We start from the raw sequence: 27,455 nt of genomic DNA, 5'->3' as shown, positions 1-27,455 counted from the left end.
CCGAATCAATGAAAGAGAATATTCGGGGGTTTATTATTCATGAGTCTTTTATTAACTCGAACGTTCTAACCGAAACTGTAAATCCTAAGGGAGCGGCCAGTGACCGAGAGAACTTCCCAAAGGCCAAAACCAAAACATGATGCATTCATACTACCACCTAGGACACATTTGGTAGTCAGGTCCCTCAACTCTGACGACTGGGGACCAACGAGTCACTTTAGCTCAAAACAGTTAAACACATGTCTCCGGAGTTTTGTACCACCTACCCTCTCCAAGGTAAGCCTGAATCTGAGTGGGTTAATCTTTTCATTTATTTAAAGTACCCAAATTACAAGGGCATTTCCCCAACTACCTCCTACTACCATAGTAGTAGGTCATCAACCTTAGCCATTTTACCAAGGTATAAACATCACATTTTTATTTCTTGATTGCACAAACCCACTCAGAGTGCTCCGGTACCTTTAAACCAGTCAAACACGGTTGCTCCAGTACTTTTAAACCGGTCTGACCCACAAAATTTAAATTTAAGTTTTTCGCCAGTGTTAATGACATTTAGTGCAAGCTCATCAACCCAAGTACCCGCATTAGGTACCCAACCCGTATTGCCCATTAGGAAAGATTTCCCAAACTCACATTCAGAGTGCTCCAGTGCCTTTAAACTAGTCAAGCACACAAGCCCCGATACCTTTAGAGAGTATGCAGTGTAATCTCAGTCTTGGTAATACAACTATATGCTTTTCTATAAACACATTCACATTTAAACATTCCACAAGATATACTACTTAATTGGCATATGATAATTCCAGAAAATGTGGTTTATTAGGCCTTTGCACCTCAGAAAAATATGCAACTTGACACACATTTGAACAATAGAGAATAAGCAGCTTAATAGGCATTTGATGCTAAGAGAATACACAACTTAATAGACATTTGATCATAAGAGAATATGTAGCTTAATTTGAACAATAGAGATTCTGTCACTGAACATCAAACTTATCATCGGTTAAGTACACACATAAGGTATGACTCTATGTCACATGGGTGCGGGTGCGGGCGCGGGTGCGGGTGCGGGTGCGGGGATTCGGCACTTCCAAAAAACCCGGGTGCAGGGGTGCGGCAGGGGCAAAAATGTAATAAGTAATATATATATATATATATATATATATATATATATATATATATATATATATATATATATATATATATATATATATATATATATATATATATATATATATATATATATATATATATATATATATAAAGGGGGTTGGGGAATAGGCGGGGTTTTTTTTTAAAAAGGGGGTTGGGGAATAGGCGGGGTTTTTTTTTTAAACTTTGCAGCTGTCAGCAGCTGTGCGTGAAAACTGAAAAACTTACTTTATGCTAGTCTGTCAGCAGCTGACAGACTAGCATAAAGTTTTTTAAAAAAAAATTCGAAGCCCATTTGGGCAATTTTTTTTTTTTAAAATGGACATTAATGATCCTGGGTGCGGTCAACGCACCCAGGATCGAGTTGACCGCACCCGGTGCGGCACCCGCACCCGCACCCGCACCCGCACCCGCGTCGAGTCGACGCGGGTGCGGCACCCTCCTAGCCGAATCCCTGTGACATAGGTATGACTTAATATACAATCGAACATCAACCTTATATGTGATTAAATCTTCGGATTTGGAAATCACATATTTTCCCATGATCACAAGGATTGATTTTACTGAAAACGTACCTGTACCAGTCGTGGCTTTACCAATGAGATCCATTTTTTTTTGTATATGACCTATGACAACCACAAAATACAATACTATGCATTTAAAACAATATTTCCACGTTTATAATGTTCTTACAATCTGATCAGTGATTTACCTATTTATCTATGCAGAGTACTTTCTGCATTTTCTCTATAGAAGCAGAGTATTGTATTTAAAGTACATATTATACTGTGTATACATAATGTAGGTGCAACCCATGACCCTTTTGGGGAAGGCCACTGCATCCTGCCATATACCAGCACCAACACCTATGTGATGCAGATGTTTGCTGCATCATACCTACTACTGTACTGATTTGCTGTATTCACAAGAAACACCAGCTTTGAACACTTTCCATGTGGAGAGGTAGCTAGACCGCAATCCAGGTACCTAGATTTATTTGGCAAGATTTTATGAAACAATATACCCAATTTTAGGTCATGCACTACTATTAAACCAACAGTCCACAGAATCAAAAGACATCCTCTAAGTTGAGTTGGCACTTAATGGGATGAAAAAGTATGCAGAGTACCCAACAAGACATAGTAACACAGATACAACATAGCCTTGAGCACTTAGAAGGTGTAACCGGAATCGAGATCCTATATGCAAATCATCTATGAAAATATCTTTCCATGACAAACCGTAACCTGTATACGACCTGCTAATTCAGGGTATATAAGAGAAAACAAATATATACCATTAACATGCATGATTAATAGTATTGAATCCACAAAACCGAAATCATGAATAGCATTGGACAAACGTAACGCTCAATCATGTGCACAAGACTTACATCAGGGTACTTATTCATACTCAGGGACCTATATATAATTGTTTTCAGAAAACATCCAGGTTCATATACAGGACGTATACGAGGAATGCAGAGGAAATCCTATCATTCCAAACCAAAACCTTCATTCACAACACTAGGCATATAAAGTACCAAAAAAAATGACACAACAGGGATTTCCCCTAAGATCCATACTTACTGAAAAGCAAATCTGGGTAGAGCATACTTGCAGAACCAAGCACACAACCTACGTTATGCAGAAAATCGCAATTTGAGAAATTAAAACTTTTAAGAGAGACGTCTACACAGGCTCGGTCACGCCGATTGGCTGTGCAACAACCCATTCCATTACTTGCAACAGAATACACTACAGAATCATTTAAAGTTTTAAACCTTTTTTTTTTGTAGCCGAAAACGAAACCCTATAGCAGGAATCGAAAACCCCTCATTTTTTTTACAGAAAAGGGGAAACCCACCCTTAACAACAATCCGAAAACCCTCAAATCGGTGATTTGGGGTTTTCGATAACATTGATCCAAAAACTAAGCAAAAGGAGGAACTCGATTTGGGGTTTTCCGCGGTAGTCTAAATCCCCAACTCGATAGATTTGGGGGGTTCAGACAACCCACATAGCATGCGTGACCCCATGCCATACTAGAAAGAAAAATACAATACCCTACCTCTTTCCGAAGCTTTTCTCCCTTTTCGCCGACTTTCCTATCGTTGTGCTATCGATCAGCCATGACTCCACGGAGTCTCTTCCTTGAATCCTGAACGAGAGAGAGAGAGAGGGAGAGATAACGAGAGTACACGAGGGAAGGGGGAACGGTAGCGGCGCTGCCGGCGGCTGGAAAGGAAATGAGAGGGGGAGCGAGGGTGTTGGCTGAGGCCATCGGTGATCGAGAGGGCAGAGAGGGGTGGGGCTGCAGTGAGAAGAGAAGGGAGTTAAGTAGGAGGGTGTGCCCTCGAAAAGGAAGGAGGTGGTTACCTCCTTCACTCCTCTCGGATGCGCATCTTTCTTCCCCGACCACCCCTCATGACGTGTTAGAGTTCAAAAATGAATCCTAACAATTGATTTATTGGGTAGGGGTCTTTTTCAATTTTTTTTTTATTACTTAATGCACCGTGAGGTGCGAGGCATGGATCGACCGGGTCTGCGACCCGCGATCTAGCCACAGTTTGGATTCGCGGCCCATCGATGGTTTGGGTTCGATATTTGGACCCATACGAATCCAACTGCGGATCTATATATATTTATTTATACTCAGTATTATTATTATTATCTTATATATATATATATAATTTTTTTTTAACACCTCAATTGGGTATGGTTTCGGTTTGGCCACCACCGAGACCCGCAACCAAGATCTTTAATGAATCCATCCAGTTTGGCAAATTGGATCCGTCTGAGGATTCAAATTATTACAAGCTTTAAAATATTATATTCTTAATACATTTGGTTTATTCTTCGATACGATCTTGTGGGTCTTTCATAGGTTAATATGGATCCATTTACGTTATCCAAAAGTTGACAACTTATTATGGGTCTAGGATCCATTGAATTCGACCCGGATCCAATATCAAATTTGACCATGATATTGAGGTTCCAATCCCAAAGATCTAATCCATTTGTCCGAAGTTTATTATTAAATTTGCAATATCAGAGATTTGATCCATTGACTGACATCTATATTAAATTAAGATGTTCGGGGTTCAATATTGAAGAATCGAACCAGACAATAAGGATCAGACATTGAAGATCCAAATAGGATATCCGGGATCCAAATACAAATAAACAATTAAAACAATACATTATCCTTCTAACAACCTAATGACGTAAATTTAAGTTTATTTATCTGATAAAATTTACGGGTGTTACATCATTTCCTCCTAAAAAGAATTTTGTCCTTGAAATTTCATTGTAGGATTCCCATAGAGATCGTAGTATGAGGGGATTGGTATCGACAAGAATGCACATATGTGTGTGAGCTCCCAACATATATCCCAACATATAAGGATTATGACAACACACAATGAGTTTCTAAGAGAAGTTTGGAGCTAAAAGTTGGTCTCGACAAAATTCATACATGATTCTTTTGATGGTAAAAACCGTACTAAACCATGGGAAAGTCTTAACCTAAGACGGTTAAAGTGTATGTTCACTACTTCCTACTTGCTTAGTCACGGATGATAGACACGACCTGCTATTCCTTTAGCTTGTTCTTGATTATTGATCGACCTTGAACGAGATTCCCTTTTGTCAATTGATCGACCGTGGCTGCATAAACTCGACCTGACTCCCTGACACTGCTTGGTTGTGCTCGTTGTTGCTGCTGATGAGGTGGTCGAGGAGGCTGAGATACGTTGCCGGTTCGCTTGAGGTCATCTGCTGCTTTCTTCCAGCAGTCGCGTATGAAATGACCCATCTTTCCACAGTACAGGCATCTGCCAGTGTCCCGCCATTCGCGAGCGTCGTCCTTTAATCGAAAGGACCCAAACATCATCTTCTTATCGTCAGGGACGGACAACACTTGGAACACCCGTTCCACCTCTTTGACCCAACTCTCCGCCAAGTCAGGGTCAACCTTGCCAGAGAAGGTAGGAGGGTCAAGCTTCAGAATTTTTTCATACGTGGCGGTTGGTGTATTCCTCACAAGAGAACCCGGATCCTGATGGGGGCGACCCTGGTTACGAATTGCCTCTGCCAAGGAGTTGAGGGTATCCATCATGAATCCCCTCTGCTCACGCAACTCATCGGCCATGCTGTTGCTTGAGTTTCCCGTCATCCTTAAAAAGCAACCAAGGTTAAGAGTCAAAAATACTAAAGAAGCACGGGAAGACATAAGTATAGGAGCAAAGGCAAAAATATAGAATTTTATTACGAAAGTCATTTATTTAGAATCCAGCTGTGCTGGTACATAAGCAAAAGTTCTATTCCATAATTATAAATGAGTTCACAGACTCCAACAAAACTGGGTAGGTGCTACCTCTCCTTAGGGACGGCTAGAGTACTTCCTAAGATATTCCCTTCTATTGCCTGTGCGCTTGAATCTGCGCTTAGGGGTGAAGGGAAGTGGCTCCCCGTAGGAGGTCTCCTGTTCGTAGAGAGGCGTCGCCAGAGTATATTCCTGTGAGCTTAGACTATAACTTGAAGAATCTGTCGCAGATGTGTATGTGGGTGATACACCGCCCACTGGGTCTGCTGGAGGTGGTGGTTGCTCGCCTGCAGTCGAAATTGCGATCTTGCCGTCATGCTCGGCCTTGTGGAGGCAAGCATCCATGGTGTGCCCTGATTCTCCACAGAAAACACACTCCTCTGCTAACTCAGGGGAACAAAATCTCCCGATGACTCCTGTGGTGTCTGATGGTGCACCCGAACGTGTGAAGGCGCGAAATCACCTTCTCGAGCATGCACCTCAGCCCATGCTGCTGCCAAGGGTAATTGGTAGGCGATCGGTAGTGGGAAGCCTTGCTCATCCGTAAAAACGGGTAGAGGAGGGCGGTTAGCCCAGTAACCAACCCTGAACATCCCATGTTCGCCCATATCCCTTACGGAACGGCCACGCATCCTACGCGTGCCCCTACCGTGACTACCACTAGAACCAGCAAACAAATCCATCTATCCGACGATACTACGAATAAAACAAGAATATAATTTAGTCTAAACATGCTATAAAATATTAAAGACTTACAGTGCGATGGGATGCTCAATAGTCAAGATTCACCTCTTTCTGATCTGACTCTGATACCAAGTTGTAACGCCCCAAAATTTCGACTTGTGATTTCGAAAACCTTATCGAAAAACCTTTCAAAGATTTAAAGTTTTAACTTTTAAAAACGACAGCGGAAGATATTTAGAAAGGAGAACAAGTCAACAATCCTGGGTGCGCTAGCTGAAAAACCATCATTCACATGAACAACTTAAAAGAATTGAGGAAATAAGGCAATAGAATAAAAATCTGCAATTTATTACAAAATGAGCATTTTGTTCCAAAGTTCAATAATCTAAAGAAAACTCAAAAAGACTCAGAGCCAAGCCACCAGCAGAAAGAAGATAAATCTTGATCCATATTGCACTACGCCATCGACCGCCTGTGAAATCCTACTCCTCACCTGCCCATGAAATGAGTCAGTTTCATAACAAACCAGTAGGTGCACGAACATATAAGTAGAATGAAAATAAAGCAGGACATTTATGAGATAAGCAGTTATGATATTTAAACAATCAATACAATTGTAATTTATACTAACAAGTGTAATATGTGCAAAGAGCTGTTAGTTGAAGCATTTCAAGCAGTATAAGTCTCAATCATCTACAATTATTCAAGAAGATATTCTTTAAGTTCTGATATTAACTGACCTGTGGGTACGCGAAGACGCCAAACGTAGAAACAACCGAGACCGATCCGGGGGTTTATTATGTCAGGTGTTTTCATTAACTCGGATGGCTGACTGATTTCGCTCTTAAGGGGACGGTCAGTGACCAAGAGAGTAAATCCCCAAAGGCATTCGTGGCCCATAGATGCATCCAACTTCTGCAGAAGTACCTGGGAGTTACCACCTAGGATAATTTATGGTAATCCCAATTCCCCTAACTCCGATGACTGGGGAAACCGAGTCTTTTGCCCGTGGGGTGGTTGTTAACAACCTGTCCATCGAAGTTTTTTGTACCATCTATCCTCTCCCTTGATGAACCGTGAAGGTCGAATGGGTACGATGGGGGTTTCTTAACCGCCGCCCCATCCTACATGCTCTGGTCTATTAGACCCACTCGAGCATCTTGCCTGTGAAGGCGAGTTGTCACCATTTATGTGATCTCAGCATTTTGCTAATTGCACGCATCGAGGTTGCTACAAGCCTACAACCTCATCCTCCAACCATCGTAACCCACATGTGACGTACTTGTCCAAAAAGTACGGTTGTACCTCCCTAGAGGTACAACTACGATGAGAGGGCAACATACAATGTTTTATGATTCTTTTGGTTCATACATGACATGTATTGCTCTTTTGAGCAATTGGCCTGTGGAGGCCGATAATATCACATCAAAATCAATAAAGTGTTGATTCCCACTTCAAGATACTCCATGACCTCACATAAAATTCATACCGTACATGCCTTAAGGTTCGATTACAATAACAATTTCTGTGGTTTTCTCTCCAGAAATGAGTCTATTCACAAAGTCTACCTTAAGTATGCAGTTCCAAAAGAATAAGCATGCAGAACAGACAATCACGAGTTAAGTAATCCTACAGGTAAACAGGTATGCCAATTAAACTACTTGATTCTTTCTAGAATGAGTCTACCCAAAGAATTTACATTAAGCATGCAATTTCAAAAGAATAAAAAAGAGTAAAACTCTGACCAGCCAATACTTCTTTAGATAAACATGTATGCAAAATAACTATTCTATCTCAGAAGTCTTATTTTATTTTGTTAATACAAACTCTTCGTGCAACTTTCCTCTACCTCGGGATGTCGTGCAGCTGCGTACGTCTACGCGTGTAGATGATACGAGGCTCAGGCCGCGGAGCCAAAGCAGGGTTCGATATGATGTCTGCAAAAGTATGAGAATTCAGCGATACTCTATTTATCATGCGGAGAAATAAAAAACCGTCCTGTCGATCGGAAAAGAGAGAGGCAGCAGGGGTGTGCTCCTACTGGCTGAAAATAGACAAGCGATAGGGGACAAGCCCCTGCCTGCCGACAATAGCGGGGCGACAGGGGATGAGCCGCTGTCGAAACAGTGTGGCGGCAGGGGTCCAGCCTCTGCCGACAGCAACGAAGCAGTAGGGGCTGAGCCCTGCCGACAACCACCAGGTGGCAAGGGCTGAGCCCCTGCCGACAACACCGAAGTGGCAGGGGGCCACCCCCTGCCGACAGCACGAGACGGCAGGGGGGCCCAGCCCCTGCCGCCGGCCACGAAGTGGCAGGGACTGAGCCCTTGCCGACAGCAACGAAGTGGCAGGGGCTGAGCCCCTGCCGACAGCATCGAAGTGGCAGGGGGCCAACCCCTATCGAAAGCACAGGACGACAGGGGGCCAACCCCTGCCGAAAGCACAGGACGGTAAGGGTCAGCCCCTACCGACGACACAGGACGGCAGGGGGCCAGCCCTTGCCGAAAGCACCAGACGGCAGGGGGGGCAGCCTTTGCCGACAGCCACGAGACGGCTGGGGCGGCCCCCCTGTCGACAGCACGAAGGTGGCAGGGGCCAGCCCCTGCCGACAGCCGAGAGGCGGCAGGGGGCCAACCCCTGCCGACAAGGAGAAAGAGATCGGGACGGGAGGTGACAGGGAGGGCAACCGACCTCCCGTCAGTTTCCCTATCACCCACAGGGTGAGGGGGGGGTATCGCAGGGGCCTCGGTCCCCTGCCGGCACTCCGGCGAATCCCCAGATTTAAAAGGGAACGACAGGGGCCCCATAGGCCACCTGTCGGGCCCCCGATGGGCACAGGGGAGGCCGCGGCAGGGGCTGTGAGCCGCCTGTCGGCCTCCCGGCGAGGTGATGGAGAGGGGGGGGGGGTGAGAAAGAGAAGAGGGAGGAGAAAAGGGAGGAGGAGGAGTGGCATACCTGGGAGGCGGTGGCCGGCGTCGGCGCGGGGCGCATCGACGGCGGCAGTGGCGAGCACAGAGGAGGAGGGGGTCGTCGCGAGGAGATCGAGGGCGGCGTGCTAGGGGCGAAGGGCTGTGTGCCTTCCCCCGCCCCCCTGCAGTGCTTTTAAAAGCCTCAGGGGGGGCGATGAATTGGGAAACCCCGATGGGTTTCCCCTAATCCCCCCAAAATCGTAGGTGGAGGGGGGGGGGTGTTGCGGCGCTCGGGAAGGGGTTTTCTCAAAATCCCATTCTCGAGTCGGGTTATCTTAAAACCCTATCGATGGTGGGCCCGGGTCGGGTCCAGACCCGACCCGACCCGACCCGGGTCCGATAAATTTTTTTTTGAAACGTGGGTTTTACAACGTCGGCCTCCACAGGCCAATTGCTCAAAGAGCAATACGTGTCATGTATGAACCAAAAGAATCAAAAAACATTAAATTGTTACCAGCTCATCGTAGTCGTACCTCTAGGGAGGTACAATCGTACTTTTTGGACAAGTACGACCCATGTGGGTTACGATGGTTGGAGGATGAGGTTGTAGCAACCTCGATGCGTGCAATTAGCACAATGCTGAGATCACATAAATGGTGACAACTCGTCTTCACAGGCAAGATGCTCGAGTGGGTCTAATAGACCAGAGCATGTAGGATGGGGCGGCGGTTAAGAAACCCCCGTCGTACCCATTCGACCTTCACGGTTCATCAAGGGAGAGGATGTATGGTACAAAAACTTCGATGGACAGGTTGTTAACAACCACCCCACGGGCAAAAGACTCTGCTTCCCCAGTCATCGGAGTTAGGGAAATTGGGATTACCATAAATTATCCTAGGTGGTAACTCCCAAGTACTGCAGAGGTTGGATGCATCCATGGGCCACGAATGCCTTTGGGGATTTACTCTCTTGGTCACTGACCGTCCCCTTAGGAGCAGACTCAGTCAGCCATCCGGGTTAATGAAAATACCTGACATAATCTACCCTCGGATCGGTTTCGGTTGTTTCGCGTCTGTGCGTACCCACAGGCCAGTTAATATCAGAACTTAAAGAATATCTTTGTGAATAGTTGTAAATGATTGAGACTTACACTGCTTGAAATGCTTCAAATAATAGCTCTTTGCACATATTACACTTGTTAGAATAGATTACAATTGTACTGATTGTTTTAATTTCATAACTACTTATCTCATGAATGTCCTGTTTTATTTTCATTCTACTTATCTATTCGTGCACCTACTATTTGTTATGAAACTGACCCATTTCATGGGCAAGTGAGGAGTAGGATTTCACAGGCGGCCGATGGCGTGGTGCAATATGGCTCAAGATTTATCTTCTTTCTGCTGGCGGCTTGGCTCTGAGTCTTTTTGAGTTTTTCTTTAGATTATTGAACTTTGGAACAAAATGCTCATTTTGTAATAAACTGCAGATTTTTAATCTATTGCCTTATTTTTTCAATTCCTTTAAGTTGTTGTTCATGTAAATGTTGGTTTTTCACCTAACGTACCCAGGATTGTTGACTTGTGCTCCTTTCTAAATGTCTTCCGCTGTCGTTTTTAAAAGTTAAAACTTTAAATCTTTGAAAGGTTTTTCGATAATGTTTTCGAAATCATAAGTCGAAATTTCGGGGCGTTACAACTTGGTATCAGAGCCAGATCAAAAAGAGGTGAATCTTGACTATTGAGCATCCCATCGCGCTGTAAGTAAGTCTTTAATATTTTATAATATGTTTAGACTAAATTATTCTTGTTTTTATTCATAGTACCGTCGGATAAATGAATTTATTTGCTTGTTCTAGTGGTAGTCACGGTAGGGGCGCGCGTAGGCTGCGTGGCCGTTCTGTAAAGGGGAGGGGCAGACAGAGGATGTTCGGGGCCGGTTACTAGGTTAACCGCCCTCCTTTACCCACTTTTACGGATGATCAAGGTTCCCCACTACCGATCACCTACCAATTACTCTTAGCAGCAACATGGGCTGAGGTGTATGCTCGAGAAGGTGGTTTCACGCCTTCACACGTTCGGGTGCACCATCAGACACCGCTGGAGTCATCGAGAGATTTTGTTCCCCCAAAGTTAGCAGAGGAATGCGTATTCTGTGGAGAGTCAGGGCACACCATGGATGCCTGCCTCCGCAAGACCGAGCACGATGGCATGATCGCAATTTCGACGGCAGTCGAGCAACCACTACTTCTAGTAGACCCAGTGAGCGGTGTATCACCCACATACACGCCTGCAACTGATTCGTCAAGTTATAGTCTTGGCTCACCGGAATATACTCTGACGACTCCCCTCTACGGACAGGAGACCTCCTACGGGGAGCCACTTCCCTTCACCCCTAAGCGCCGATTCAGGTGCACAGGCAATAGAAGGGAATATCTTAGGAAGTACTCTAGCCGTCCCTAAGGGGAGGTAGCACCTACCAAGTTTTGTTGGAGTATATGAACTCATTTATCATTACAGAATAGAACTTTTGCTTATGTACCAGCACGACTGGATTCAAAATAAATGACTTTCGTAATAAAAATCTGTATTTGCTCCTATACGTATGTCTTCCCGTGCTTCTTTAGTATTTTTGACTCTTAACCTTGGTTGCTTTTTAAGGATGACGGGAAACTCAAGCAACAACATGACTGATGAGTTGCGCGAGCAGAGGGGATTCATGATGGATACCCTCAACTCCTTGGCAGAGGCGATTCGTAGCCAGGGTTGCCCCCAGCAGGATCAGGGTTCTCTTGTGGGGAACACACCAACCGCCACGTATGAAAAATTTCTGAAGCTTGACCCTCCTACCTTCTCTAGCAAGGTTGACCCTGACTTGGCAGAGAGTTGAGTCAAAGAGGTGGAACAGGTGTTCCAAGTATTGTCCATTTCTGACAATAAGAAGACGATGTTCGGGTCCTTTCGATTGAAGGACGACGCTCGCGAATGGTGGGACACTAGACGGGAGGTGCATTTCCCGGGTGCTGAGGTGATTCCTTGGGAGGCCTTCCGGAGGGCTTTACTCGAAAACGACTTTCCTCCTCATGCGAGGGAAAAGAAGAAAGTGAAATTTTTGGAGCTGTGCCAAGGCAACTCAAGTTTGAACGAGTATGTTGCCAAATTTCAACGGTTGGAGCACTATTGTCCTCATCTATTCGAGGATGATCATGAGCGGGCAGGGAAGTTCATTCGCGGACTGAAGGAAGGACTCAGGCATAAGGTTCTCACCAGCATGCCCGCGACTTTTTCTGCGGTTGTAGCAGCAGCCACCCTACTGAACGAAGATTGGGAGCGTTCAAAGAGTGTTCAGGCGAAAAAGCCACCTGTGACAGGTGGTGATCAAAAGAGGACCTATTCCGGCGGCCCAGTGCAGCGGCCACCACTACCCGTGAAGTCTGAGGGAGGGAAAAACATTTCCCTCCGACAAAGCGCCAACGACAGCAAGGCCATCCACCGCCCAGACAGCCGTCTGGAGATAACTGCCCCAAGTGCAAGAGCCCTCATGTAGGACAATTTTGTCCGCGGGACACTGGCGGATGCCTGTACTGTGGCAAGATGGGCCATTTCATACGCGACTGTCGGAAGAAAGCAGCTGATGACCTCAAGCGAACCGGCAACACATCTCAGCCTCCTCGACCACCTCATCAGCAACAACAACGAGCACAACCAAGCAGTGGTAGGGAACCGGGTTGAGTTTATGCAGCCACGGTCGATCAATTGACAAAAAGGGATCTCGTTCAAGGTACCATTCTTGTTGCTGGTCAAGCAACTTTTGCACTCTTTGATTGAGGTGCCACACACTCGTTTGTTTCAAAAAAATTCGTAGAGCAATTGCATATAATTGTAAAACCTCTTGGTAATGCTTTAGACATGTATAACCCCGTTAGGAAGAACACAGTGTGCACCACTTATATACCTGAATTGAACGTAGTTGTGCCAGAACGACACTTGCCTGCTTGTGCTATCCTGCTTGAGATGACAGAATTTGACGTCATCGTAGGCATAGATTGGTTGCACAAGTATCATGCCAAAATATTTTGCCGTGATGGCAAGATCGTTTTATCACCCCCAGGCTCTTCGAGAGTAGAATTCAGAATTCCCAGACCTGTTCGATCAAGCCGGATGATTTCGGCACTTAAGGCGCAGAACTTCTTGCGGAAGGGATGCACTGCCTTTTTGGTTAGTGTTATCCAATCGGATCCAATGCCTATTTCCATCGGTGAGCTAGATGTTGTTCGTGATTATCTCGACGTCTTTCTTAAAGAACTATCGGGACTTCCACCCTCTCGTGAGGTAGAATTCAATATTGAATTGCTACCATGTACGACGCCAATCTCTAAAGCACCTTACAGAGTGACGCCAACTGAGCTTGAGGAGCTCAAGAAGCAGTTGCAGGAGTTGTTGGATCAGGGATTCATTCGCCCGAGCATATCTCCTTGGGGAGCTCTTGTGTTTTTTGTGAAGAAGAAAGACGAGACCTTGCGATTGTGCATCGACTATCGAATGCTCAACCAGGCCACGATAAAAAACAAGTACCCATTGCCGCGTATCGAAGACTTGTTCGATCAATTGCAGAAGGCTAAGGTTTTCTCGAAAATCGATCTTAGGTCTGGATACCATCAGATCAGAATTAGGAATGATGATATTCCCAAGACTGCTTTTCGGACGAGATACGGTCATTACGAGTTCACAGTCATGCCGTTCGAACTGACCAATGCCCCAGCAGCTTTCATGGACTTAATGAATAGGGTGTTTAAGCCATTTTTGGACACCTTCGTGATCGTGTTCATCGACGACATCTTGGTGTACTCAGAAAGTCGAGAGCAACATCGGGAACACCTAACCATCGTGTTGGAGACCCTGCGAAAGGAACGTTTGTATGCCAAGTTCTCTTAAATGTGAATTCTGGCTCGAGGAAATTATGTTTCTAGGATACGTTATTTCTAAGGAAGGAGTGTCCGTGGACCCTGCAAAGGTTGAGGCTGTACTTAGTTGGCAGCAACCGAAGAACGCACATGATATCAGGAGTTTTCTGGGACTAGCGGGTTACTACAGAAGATTCATTCAGGATTTTTCTAAAATTGCGTTACCCCTGACGAAGTTGCTGAAAAAAAGAGGCTAGATTCTTATGGGACGAGAAGTGCGAGGCGAGTTTTCAGTTATTGAAGGAGCGACTTACCAGTGCTCCTATTTTGACCTTACCTTCTGGTAAAGGCGGATTCTTGATTTATACTGATGCCTCTGGGTTAGGCCTAGGGGCTGTGCTGATGTAGAATGAGAAAGTGATCGCTTCCGCCTCTCGGCAACTTAAAATTCACGAGAAGAACTACCCAACTCACGATTTAGAGTTAGCTGCGGTGGTGTTCGCACTGAAGATATGGCGACACTACTTGTATGGGGAGCAGTTTGAAGCATTCACCGATCATAAGAGCCTTAAGTATCTATTTTGGCAGAAAGAATTGAACATAAGGCAGCGACGTTGGCTGGAATTCCTCAAAGATTACGACTTCACCCTCTCCTACCACTCAGGAAAGGCGAGCGTCGTGGCTGACGCCCTCACTCGCAAAGCATCGGAAGTTTCGATTAATGCTTTATTTGCTGGATGGAGGTTGGTCGAAGACCTAGCCTCTTGGGAACCTTTCGCAATCACTCAAGATTCAATCAGTTTATCCCACATTATTGCTCAACCTGAACTACTAGCGAGGATCATCAATGGGCAGAAGACGGATGCACGCTACGAGAAGTTGAAGGCTTTAGTAATGCTGGCTGATACACCTTTTCGTCTGAAGGAGGATGAAAGTATATGGTTGAAGGAGCGTCTTTGGGTTCCTGATGACCCGGTCTTACGAGACAAATTCTTGCGGAAGCCCACAAGTCTAGATACACCATTCACCCTGGCGGCACGAAGATGTTCAAGGACCTACAACGCAGTTATTGGTGGAACGGTATGAAGCGAGATGTGGTTGAGTATGTCTCGAAGTGTTTGACGTGTCAGGAGATCAAGATCGAGCACCAGAGACCCGGTGGGGTCATGCAGCAGATAGAGATCCCTCTATGGAAGTGAGAAGATATTACTATGGACTTCATAGTCGGTCTATCGAGGACGCGGAGGAAGCATGACACGATTTGGGTGATCGTCTATAGACTCACCAAGTCTGCTCACTTCCTACCTATCCGTCTCAACCAATCGTTAGATAGTCTCGCTGATCTCTATGTTAGGGAGATTATGAGACTGCACGACGTTCCGGTCTCGATTATCTCCGATCGTGATCCTAGATTCACTTCGAAGTTTTGGGGACAACTTCAGATAGCTTTGGGGACAAAGTTGAAGTTCAGTACTGCGTTTCACCCTCAGACTGACGGGCAGTCGGAACGTACGATTCAAACCTTGGAGGACATGCTTCGAGCTTGTATGATGGACTAGAAGGGAGAGTGGGATTCCCACATCAGTCTGGCGGAATTCACGTATAACAACAACTACCATGCGAGCATCGGGATGGCCCCATACGAAGCTTTGTATGGAAGGCCGTGCCGATCACCTGTTTATTTGGACGAGGTTGGCGAACGAAGATTAGAGGCACCTATAGTTTTACAACACTATACTCAACAAGTGCAAATGATTTGAGAACGACTTCGTACCGCTCAGAGTCAGCAGAAAAGCTATGCAGATAGACGCCGACGAGGGCGAGATGGTTTTTGTTAAGGTATCTTCGACGAAGAGCGTATTTCAGTTCGAGAAGAAGGGAAACCTAAGTCCTAGATACGTCAGACCGTTTGAAATCCTGGAGCGGATTGGAGAAGCAACTTATCGCGTGACGTTACCTCCTCAGTATGCTCAGATCCATAATGTTTTTCACGTATCCATGTTGATGAAGTACGTTCACGATCCATCGCACATCATTCATTATGATGATATGGACATTAGAGGGGACTTGACATTCGAAGAAAGACCAGTGGAGATCGTCGACCGTCGTGATCAAGTGCTAAGATCAAAGACCATTTTCTTTGTAAAGGTTCGATGACAACATCATGGAATTAACAAATGTACTTGAGAACCTGAGAGCGATATCAGAGAAAAATATCCTGACCTGTATTTTGACTCTTTAAGGCGATAGATATTTCGCGGACGAAATTCTTTTAAGAGGGGTATGATGCAAAACCCACGTTTCAGAAAAAAATAATAATTGATTGGACCCGGGCCGGGTCGGGTCCGGACCCGACCTGGGACCCTTTTCTTTAGGGTTTTAATAACCCGACACAGGAGAAAGGGTTTTGTTAAAACCCTTTCCCCTGTGCGCCGCGACCCTTCCCGTGCCTGCGACCCGATAAGGGAAGCCAATCTAGGCTTCCCCGATTTTTCGCCCTTGAGCTCTTTAAGAGCACTGTAGGGAGGGCGAGGGGAAGCACACCTCCCTCCCGAAGCCTTCGATTCCCTCGCGACGACCCCCCTCCTCCGTTGTTGCGCTCGCCACCAGCGCCGTCGCTGCGACCCACGTCGACGCCGGCCACCGCCTCCCAGGTACGCCTCTTCTCCTTCCTCTTCCCCCCCCCCCCCCCCCTCTCTCCTCTGTGGCCTGCGAAGGGGTCGGCAGGAGGTTGGTGACTCCTGCCGCCCCGGTCTCTCTCTCTGGCAGGGGTTAGTTCCCCTGCCACCTCTCGATCACCGGTAGGCAGGGGCAATGCCCCTGCCGCTTCCTGTTTCCAGGCAGGCAGGGGCTCGCCCCGCTGCCTCTAGGGTTTTGGCGCACAGGGGTAGTGCCTCTGCCGCCTTCCCATTTCGGCTGGCAGGGGCGATGCCCCTGTCGCCCCTTGTTTTGCTGGGCTGGCAGGGGCTCGCCCCCTGCCGCCTCTTGGCATCTGGGAGGGTAGGGGATATCCCCCTGCTGCCCCTTGGTTCTCGGCACGCGGGGGCTCGTCCCTCTGTCTCCCCCTCTCCCTTGGGGTTGATGGAGAGCCGGTAGGGGGCCAGTCACCCCCTGTGGCTCTGTGACTTTGTCAGGCAGGGGTCGAGGCCCTTGCCATTTGTTGGTTCCTCAGGCAGAGGCCGAGGCCCCTGCCGTCCCTTGTTTCGTCAGGCAGGGGCTGGGGCCCTTGCCATTCCCTATTTTGGTCAAGCAGGGGCTAAGCCCCCTGCCATTTATTCTTGTGCCAGGCAGAGGCCGAGGCCCCTGCCATTCCCTGTTCATCAGGCAAGGGGGCCGAGGCCCCTGCCGTTCTCTGTTCTGCGAGGTAGGGGCCGATGCCCCTGCCCTTTATTTTTCTGTATGGCAGGGGCCGAGACCCCTACCATTCTGTGCTGGCACGCAGTGACCAGGGTCCCTGCCACTTGTTACCTTTGTGAGGTAGGGGTCAAGACCCCTGTCTGCTGTTTTGTCAGGTAGGGGCCGAGGCCCCTGCCATGCGTGACCTTGTTTGGCAGGGGCAGAGGTCCCTGCCCTTCGCTTCCTTGTCAGGCAGGGGCCGAGGCCCCTGCCATTCGCTATTTTGGCAGGCAGGGGCCGAAGCCCCTGCTATTTTATTGATCTGTCGGAAGGAGCCGCGGGCCCCTGCCGCCTTGCTGTTTTCGGCAGTGGCTCGTCCCTGTCGCCTAAACCTACCCATGTCCTCGTCGCACCATTAATTAGATTAGCTTAATTAAATGTTTCACACTCTTGCAGATTTACGCAACGGGTCCCGTTCGCGCTCCGCGGCCCGACCCTCGTTTCATCTACACTCGTAGACGCGCACAGTTGCACGACATCCCGAGGTAGGGGAAAGTTGCACGAGGATTTGGGATGAATAAAATAAGACTCCTGAGATAGAATAGTTATTTTACATATCTGCTTATCTGAAGAAGTATTTAATTTATGAATTGCTAGTCAGTGTTTTACTCGTTCTGATTCTTTTGAAACTACATGCTTAGAGTAAACTCTATGGGTAGACTCGTTCTAGAGAGAATCAAGTAGTTTAATTGGTATACCTGTTTACCGGTAGGATTTCTTAACTTGTGATTGTCTGTTCTGCATGCTTATCCTTTTGAAATTGCACACTTAATGTAAACTTTGTAAATAGACTCATTTCTGGAGAGAAACCCACTGCAATTACTGTTATAACCGAACCTTAAGGCAGGTATGGTATAAATTTGACGAGAGGTCATGGAGTACCTTGAAGTGGGAAATCCACACTTTATTGATATAGATGAGATAACGTCGGCCTCCACAGGCCAATTGCTCAAAGAGCAATACATGTCATGTATGAACCAAAAGAATTATAAAACATTAAATTGTTACCCGCTCATCGTAGTCGTACATCTAGGGAGGTACAATCGTACTTTTTGGACAAGTACGACCCATGTGGGTTACGATGGTTGGAGGATGAGGTTGTAGCAACCTCGATGCGTGCAATTAACACAATGCTGAGATCACATAAATGGTGACAACTCGTCTTCACAGGCAAGATGCTCGAGTGGGTCTAATAGACCAGAGCATGTAGGATGGGGCGGCGGTTAAGAAACCCCCGTCGTACCCATTCGACCTTCACGGTTCATCAAGGGAGAGGATGTATGGTACAAAAACTTCGATGGACAGGTTGTTAACAACCACCCCACGGGCAAAAGACTCTGCTTCCCCAGTCATCGGAGTTAGGGAAATTGGGATTACCATAAATTATCCTAGGTGGTAACTCCCAAGTACTGCAGAGGTTGGATGCATCCATGGGCCACAAATGCCTTTGGGGATTTACTCTCTTGGTCACTGACCGTCCCCTTAGGAGCAGACTCAGTCAGCCATCCGGGTTAATGAAAATACCTGACATAATCTACCCTCGGATCGGTTTCGGTTGTTTCGCGTCTGTGCGTACCCACAGGCCAGTTAATATCAGAACTTAAAGAATATCTCTGTGAATAGTTGTAAATGATTGAGACTTACACTGCTTAAAATGCTTCAAATAATAGCTCTTTGCACATATTACACTTGTTAGAATAGATTACAATTGTACTGATTGTTTTAATTTCATAACTACTTATCTCATGAATGTCTTGTTTTATTTTCATTCTACTTATCTATTCGTGCACCTACTATTTGTTATGAAACTGACCCATTTCATGGGCAGGTGAGGAGTAGGATTTCACAGGCGGCCGATGGCGTGGTGCAATATGGCTCAAGATTTATCTTCTTTCTGCTGGCGGCTTGGCTCTGAGTCTTTTTGAGTTTTTCTTTAGATTATTGAACTTTGGAACAAAATGCTCATTTTGTAATAAACTGCAGATTTTTAATCTATCGCCTTATTTTTTCAATTCCTTTAAGTTGTTGTTCATGTAAATGTTGGTTTTTCACCTAACGTACCCAGGATTGTTGACTTGTGCTCCTTTCTAAATGTCTTCCGCTGTCGTTTTTAAAAGTTAAAACTTTAAATCTTTGAAAGGTTTTTCGATAATGTTTTCGAAATCACAAGTCAAAATTTTGAGGCGTTACATTTCATCCCCAGACCGACGGACAATCAGAGAGGACTATCCAAACGCTTGAAGATATGCTGTGAGCGTGTATGCTGGATTGGAAGGGCGAATGAGACAAGCATGTGGTCTTAGCAGAGTATGCTTATAATAATAGTTACCATGCAAGCATCAGCATGACTCCTTTTGAAGCTTTGTAAGGACCTTGCAGATCACCTGTGTATTGTGACGAGGTTGGTAAACGCTCGATGGAATCAAGAATCGTGTTGCAGCATTATACCCAACAGATTAAAATGATAAGTGATAGACTGCTATCAGCCCAGAGTCGACAGAAGAGTTATGCGGATTAAAGGCGTTGAGAGCTCACTTTTGAAGTGGGGGATCAGGTTTTCGTGAAGATATCACCCATCAAAAGTGTGTTTTGTTTTGGTAAAAAAAGAAAATTAAGTCTCAAATATGTTGGGCCTTTTGAGATTTTAGAACGGATTGGAGAAACGACCTATCGTATAGCTTTACCTCCCCAGTATGCTCAGATTCATAATGTATTCCATGTATCTATGTTGAGGAAGTATCTTCAAGATCTGTCTCATATCATCCAGTACGAAGATGTGGATATACGTGAGGATCTAACTATTGAAGAAAAGCCAGTGGAAATATTGGAATATGGCGAATGCATCTTGAGATCAAAGACCATTTCCCTTGTCAACGTGAGATGTCAACATCATGACATTGATGAAAGCACGTGGGAACCTGAGGCAAATATGCGGGAGAAGTACCCAATCTTTTCGAGTAAGCTTATACAGGTAAATTTTGAGGACAAAATTCTTTTTAGGGGGAAAGGATGTAATAACTGCACTTTTCTTTTATTTATTTAGAATTTTTATGCTTAAGTTGGTTGATTTGGGCCTGGGATCCACGTTCCGAATCCAGGTTCCTGATATGACTTCTATAAAAATATGTACAATACCTTATATAAATGTATGCTCAAGACAAATATATATATATATATATATATATATATATATATATATATATATATATATACACACACACACACACGTAGGTATATCAATGGACTCACAATTGGGTCCATTCGGATCCAACTCGTGAATCCATATCACGTGAGTGGTGCGGGTCCAAAACTGCGGTCAGACTCGGGTCTCGGACCCAGACCCGACCCGCACCCTGCAAAATGAAAAAAGGTAAAAAGGCAACCCGATATGGGTTGTTCGATAAAACAGAAAAAGGAAAGTTAGGGTTTAGTGTGAACCCTAACAGATATCGCATGGGAGGAGGGGGCCTGAGCGCAACTGCCAGGAGGATGGTGTGCTTCCTGCCTTTTCGGGGACCACCGTCCTCAAATAGGGGTCCCAAACCCCTTCGCTTCCACTCTCTGCCTCCCACGCTCTCTTTCTCTCGTTCTTGCGCGCGCCAGCAGGAGCAACCGATGCCCTTTGCGTTTCTCTCTATCTCTCTTCCCCCTTGTCTCTCATCTCCCTCTTGTTTTCTCGTTCTCCCTCTCGGCCCGAGCTCGGCAGTAGCAGCACCAGCAAACCTCCACTCTCACGACAGCAACTTCCTCGCCAGTTAAGGTAGGTTTACTGCCTTTTTTCTTTCGAGTATTTTATGCGTCGAGCGTGGGATGTGGGTTGTCAGACCCCCTCCAAAAACAAAAAAAAATATCAAGTTTCGTCTTAGGGATGTTGCTTCTGAAAAACCCCAAATCACACATTTGGGGGTTTTTCAGATTCATGCTATTGGGTGAAATTTAACGGCACCCACATCACATACTTGACACATGATATACCTGTAAGAAAAATTACAGTAATTCTTACTTAAACAGCTGTAGTCTAATTCTTATAAATTTATCATTTTCAGGTGAAGAATAGAGTTTATGAGTCGCTGCGGGATGAGGCATCGGATCAAGATTTTGGGTTTATTGTTCCGGGGATAGTTTGAGTTCATTTATGTCTTTAAGACTCTAATGTCATTATTCATTGATAGTGAAATGAAATAAACGTTTTGGCTTGCTCTCCACTGTAATATTCCAGAATGTTATAAAAATAATCTCCTTAAAAATATGGGTTAAATTTTGGGGCATTACACTTTTGTTTGCATAATCATGTGTCACAAAGTGTCATAATGGTTACATGACTTAGTGTCATACAAGACACCACATATGTGTCGAATGTTCATGGTATAAATATGCATAAATTATGATGGTTGAACTTTTAGAAGTATGAAGCATGAGCATAGGCATGTGCAGAGTTGAATGAAATGTATAAGATAAACATGTGAAAACAAGATGTGTATTTCTAAGCCTATGTTCATATGCCTATGGAATTGTTAAACATGTGCATTCTCACTGTGTGTGAATATATATATACATTTTGAGCATGCTGAATGGTTGCATAAATTACATGTTCATCATGGTTTTTGCATTAGATGCATCGGTGGTCGAAAGTGAACCATTGTAGGTCGTGTGGGCCTCAAGTCGGTGTTGCTCCATTTAGTTTTATGCATCGCAAAAATCAATTTGACATTATTTGAATTAAATTGCACTGTTTCATGTGGTAACGGGCTGAGGTCCTGTGATGAGTTTCACATGTTGAATTGTGAAACAAATGTTATTGTGTTTTGCATGTTGATTTGCAAAATAAGTACTGTGAAATAAATCATTCATTTGATAAAAAGATAAAAAGAGAAAATAGTATAATTAATGTTTTTCTTGGATATCCCTTTCTTTAGTGTGAGAATCTTTGACTGCGGCTTTGGAAGACCGTGAGGATACTAAAACTCCGTATGCATTTGTGCCTCTTAGCCCAATGAGGTGGTTCACCTCTCGACCACGGTTTTAGGAAGATTTCGCTACTTTGCCTGGGGGTGGTGTATAAACACAATTGTTGTTATTGGTATACCAAGAAAGTGATATTAGTGAATGCTGAATTCTAATGTTCCCATGGATGATGCTGATTCCTGATATCGGTCGTGGGCCAAGTGTGGAGCTCAGTAATAACATATAAGTTGTGTTAAGTTACAACTAATAACCTAACTTGAACTCGAAAAATTGGTGTACCCATTTTTTAGTATCCGCGGGTTTTAATGAAAATGAAAATAAAATTATGTGCGTTTAATAAGAACATGCATAAAAAAAAACCTTGATAATAACTTATTAAGTTATTTATGCATGGACATTAATTCCATGTATAATACTACTTTGCAATTGGATCATGCATCCTTACTTGTTCTTTTACATGTGATATATTGTGTTGCATGATTATTGCTCATAAATGTATGAATGATTGTTCAGATTATGTACTAGTGTTATATTTCTTCTAAAATATTGTTTGAATATAATTTATGTTCTTTTTACTTATTTGTTTCATTAGAGGAATTCGTACACAGAATCTATGATTTTGACACCTTGCGTTTTATGTTTTTCACATTCTCTGATGAGTGATGAGACAGACTGCTACTGCGAGCTACAAAGACCACATGACTATTGAACTTTCTACTTGGGATAGAGTGACTCCATATTTTTGTTCTACTTGTCTTTCGGTTGCTTATTGTCATTAAACCTTATTGATTGATAAATAAAATTATTTTGGGTAGGAAAGTGGTGGTGTAAACTCCCTTGTAGTTGTGGTTATGACTCTAAGACTCAAGGGTCTTTGGGTTTGTTTCCTTATCTGTTTAAAAAAAAATCACTTTTTCACTGTATGAGTTGGGGTCGTTACAAAAACAATAAAATTCTCAGATTTTAATTAACTCAATTAGATCTTGTCAACGGGCTCTGTACCACGCCCAGACCTAGCTGATGTCACCCTATATATACATATTTTCCACGATTTTTATCAATTAAATATAAGTATAATTTAAAAACTATATTTTTCGGGCTTATAAATCATAAAAAAATTATGAGATATTATACTTACTGAGCATCATAGCTCATTACTCGATTATTATTGTTTTAGAGTGAAACATTTGATAGTAGTGAAGTTTTTGGAAGACTCATAGGATACTGCGATCAAAATATCTGCAACGAAGTTAAGCATCTTAGCTTCCAATTGAGTCATTAGTTTGTTAGCTTTTTGTGTTGAAAGATCTTGTAATTCTCTCAAAACTCTATTTTAGCTTGTATTAGAGATTGTAATGAAAGTTGAGTTAATTACAAAATGCTCTATAAATGTTCATATTCTTGCTTTTGTAACGCTCAGTTGGGTTTATTTAAGACCTGTGGATAGAAATGAATGACTGATAGTCACATCCTATGACATGATCAATTGTGGCCCTGTTTTGGGATGTGACACTTTAGGGTACTTTTTGTCATTCTTAATCTTCTTTATATTGTATTCAAGGGGTCATCGTTTAGTATGTATATATTAAGCTTCTAATTGGAATATACATGGTTTTAACCCCATATGCTCTCTCTCTCTCTCTCAGTATGGCGTAATCTGAGTAATTGAATATAATTGATGACCCAGTGGTCTCAATTTAATTTTAAAATTCAACCCACATAAATTTTACTCTGTTTGAGATTGATCCTCATGGTTCATAAGAAATCTAAATTCTGAGATAAGTTGTACAATTTTTTCCAACATCTCATCTTCCTGAGAATGTTTTCAGCTGGTAGACGTTTTCTTGCTGTATGATGTTCACCTAATTATTGTTTGATTGCAGGATCAATTCTACTGTACGCATAGTAGAGCATGCGGTAGCTTTGACAACAAAAAATGCTTTGGATATTGTTGGCAAGTATCCTTTTCTCCAGTAGATGATGGCCAAAAGCCTATGAGTACTATCATATATTACTAAAAGCATTTGAACATTGAACGAACTTGTCACATGGTCTTATTGAAATTTTTAGCTTTCCAAGACTACATATTACCTTAGATATGATATTGTGATCGATGCAACTGACAATGTGTCAACCCGGTACTTGATTAACGACTGTTGTGTATTACTAGGAAAGGTGAGCTAATTTCTTGCCTATTTCTCAATCTTTGCAAATTGTGCAATTGCGAAAAAGTATCACATACATCTGATGGTCTGTTCTTTTCCATTGTCAAATATTCACGACTTGTTATCCTCAAAATAAATATTCAAGACTTCATTTATAGACCAGATGTTTGATATAGTGAGAAATCTAATATTTGTTTGCAGATCTTAATCTTTATTTGGTTATTATAATTGCTTCTTGACTTTTCCTGAGACCGATTTGCCACGAGTTTGTACTGTAGAAGTTCTTTCTTGAGTTAAGGAATATCAGACTTTTGAAGCATTCATGCCAAATAAGTCTCTTTCAAATATTTTATTTTTGACAATTGAACTTGTATATATGTATATTATATTTAAGATTTTTTCCAAAAACTTTTGAGCCAATGTCCATTGGTGGACCTTAGAATATATTTATTTCATCATACATTCAACAGTTTGATTTTTAATCTTAATATGTTTGACAAATAGCTTCTAAGCAGGATTTGTTTGTTCAACAAATCCGCTATGTAGTCATGAGAAACAGAGGAAGAAGCTTTTTGATAATTTTATTTAACAACAAATGGTGCAAATAAAAACATGAAAATATTAGAAGCATGCCTCATAAAATTAGTAGGTATCCCTATGTATGTGCTTCCTTTGATATACATCAATGACATAAGCAGAGTTGCCGAAAGCTTTGTAGATAGGTGAGAAGTGCGCTTCCCGGAAACTCGCTTCAGAAGCGCGATACTCCTCTTCTGAAACTTGACGTTTCTTCTATGCTTCCCACATGTTTCTTCGCTGCTTCCCTACATGCTTCCTATGCGCTTCTCTCGTGCTTCTTTTCATGTTTTTCATGTGCTTCCTTTCATGATTCTCACTCACTTCCCATGAACTTTCTCTAAACTGGCAACCATCAATTTCAGATTTTGAGAAGAATTTAATTCTTACATTATAAAATTATGAAATTTAAGAAGTCATTTTTATTTCCTTCATGTTCTATTAGGATTTTTGCTCCTCATTCAATCCCATATCACTTTTTTTTTATTCTCATTTCACTTTTAAATTAATTGCTCGCTTCTTATAAAATTTAAAATACTTCTCGTTTTGTTTCCTGTTTCCACTTCCTGGTCTGGTAACCTTGCTTATAAGCATATAATTTTGACTTGTTTGATGAAGCATCTTGTAGGTGAAGATGTTATTGATTTAAAAGTTTTAACAGTTTAATTAAGAATATATTGACCTATGATCTTTTAAGATATGTGCTATCATAGCTAAGACTATCTCTTGATCCCATCGATTTTGTTTATGTAGCCTTACCTGACATCTCTATGTAGCTGAACACTATCCGTGCTTTACAAATTAAATGAACTCTGTGAGTTTCTTCAGTATTTAAAGTGGTATCAACTAGTGGTTGCCATCTTTAAGTCTCAATTAGGAACTTTTGCTGGTAGTCAAGGATTGTCAATGTTAATCTTTCTTTAGCCTTTCAAAAAAATGTTAATCTTTCTTTAAGAAAGGATGATTTTTTTCTTAGATTGGCAACTAAACAGTTACAAAGCATCTACATATTGGTTAAGAAGGTAGGAATGGCAGTGGACTGGGGGGAAAACGGGGATCCGTCCGAACCTGCCCCCATTTGGGGCAGGGATAGAGGACATGAAATGGGGAATGGATTGGGGATGAAGGTGAAAATCAAAACTTGTGCGGGGATGAAGGGCAAAGTTTTGAGACGGGGCGGAGGTGGAGAGCTTGTCCCCCGCACCCGCCCCAGTCCACTGCCATCCCTATAAGAAGGTGTCATCTAACATGTAGTTGACATATAAGTGAGAAGGTTTAAAGAAAGTGTTAATCCTTGACAAATTGCAGTCGCCCCATTGTGCTAGCACCAAAAAATAAATATCCAAAATGATTAGGTTATGAATAATGATAATGTGGGATCCTTAAATATGCGACTATTTCTTTCTTTCAAAATTGCCCACCAAGTGTTGAAGAGCCTAGGTTTATTATTTCCCTCTCCTCGATGCACGTAACACTCCTTGAAATTCCTTAACAGGACCCCATCAATCAGTCAATGACCTGCTGTCTAGCAATCTTTTACTGCAGCTAGGAGTTGTTTTGTAATCGAATATCACTGGTAATCTATCAGCAATGACCTGTTGTCTAGCAATCTTTTACTGTTGTTTTGTAATCGAAAAATCAGAGGTAATCTATTATCCATGTGGAACCCACCAGCCAATTATCACAACAGAAGCTTAAGGAGGTTCCTTCTCCTAGTTTGGGGAAAATGTGGGATTTGAATTTGTAACGACCCCAAACTAACCCCAAACTGATCCTAGAAAATTTTGCGGATTTTTTTTTTGTAAAACGAAATCATAATTTCTAAAACATTACAGAAAGATATCCTAGGGACCTTGGGACACTATAGATTTAACAACCACACCCCAACACACATTTCACACAGAATAAATTAAACCATAAATTTAAATTTAAATTGAATTGAATTTAATTAAAAAGTTCCTCAAAAACCACAACTACGAAAACTGCTAGAATCCGATCCACCATATCATAACCCTCGATTCCTCTACCCAGCCGGTCTCACTATCACTGTGCCTTAATACCTAAAAAAGATTTTAAAAATGAGGTAAGAACCGAAGTTTTCGTACAGGACCCTCTCTAAATCCAACAGTAAGAAAATTAACATAAACTAAATTAAACATAAGTTTAAGAGAGTTCTACAAACATCACATATTCAGAACAAGCTTTCAATATAAGCAATTTAATTCAAATAGCCAACAATCTCATACTAAATTAAACATTTTAGGAATGCATGAATCAATGCAATATGCATGACTTTTTAACTTTAATTATCAAGTATTGCTTTTGGATGCATGTCCCTCTACTTAAATGCAATACATTTAAGTTCCTACGTATATAAAACCT

The 27,455-nt window shown here is 43.2% G+C and overlaps 1 protein-coding gene across 4 annotated transcripts in view; it reads left to right on the top strand.

Annotated features, from left to right (window-relative positions):
- Nucleotides 1-27,455, top strand: part of CNX5 (co-factor for nitrate, reductase and xanthine dehydrogenase 5) — a 131,792-nt gene that overhangs the window by 31,467 nt on the left and 72,870 nt on the right. For 3 of the 4 annotated variants that reach the window (XM_089997437.1, XM_089997438.1, XM_089997441.1), the window contains exons 6-7: nt 24,216-24,290; nt 24,429-24,507. The exons of the other annotated variant lie outside the window; for it this stretch is intronic. In XM_089997437.1, coding sequence (XP_089853563.1) covers nt 24,216-24,290; nt 24,429-24,507 — 154 coding nt within the window. The remainder of the gene's footprint in view (nt 1-24,215; nt 24,291-24,428; nt 24,508-27,455) is intronic. 4 annotated transcript variants of the gene reach the window in all.

Source organism: Nuphar pumila, chromosome 2 (assembly GCF_984573655.1).
Source record: "Nuphar pumila chromosome 2, dmNupPumi1.hap1.1, whole genome shotgun sequence".
In the NCBI taxonomy this organism is placed as follows: domain Eukaryota; kingdom Viridiplantae; phylum Streptophyta; class Magnoliopsida; order Nymphaeales; family Nymphaeaceae; genus Nuphar; species Nuphar pumila.
Note: the sequence above shows the minus strand (reverse complement) of the source record. Positions and strands in the feature narration are given on the sequence as shown.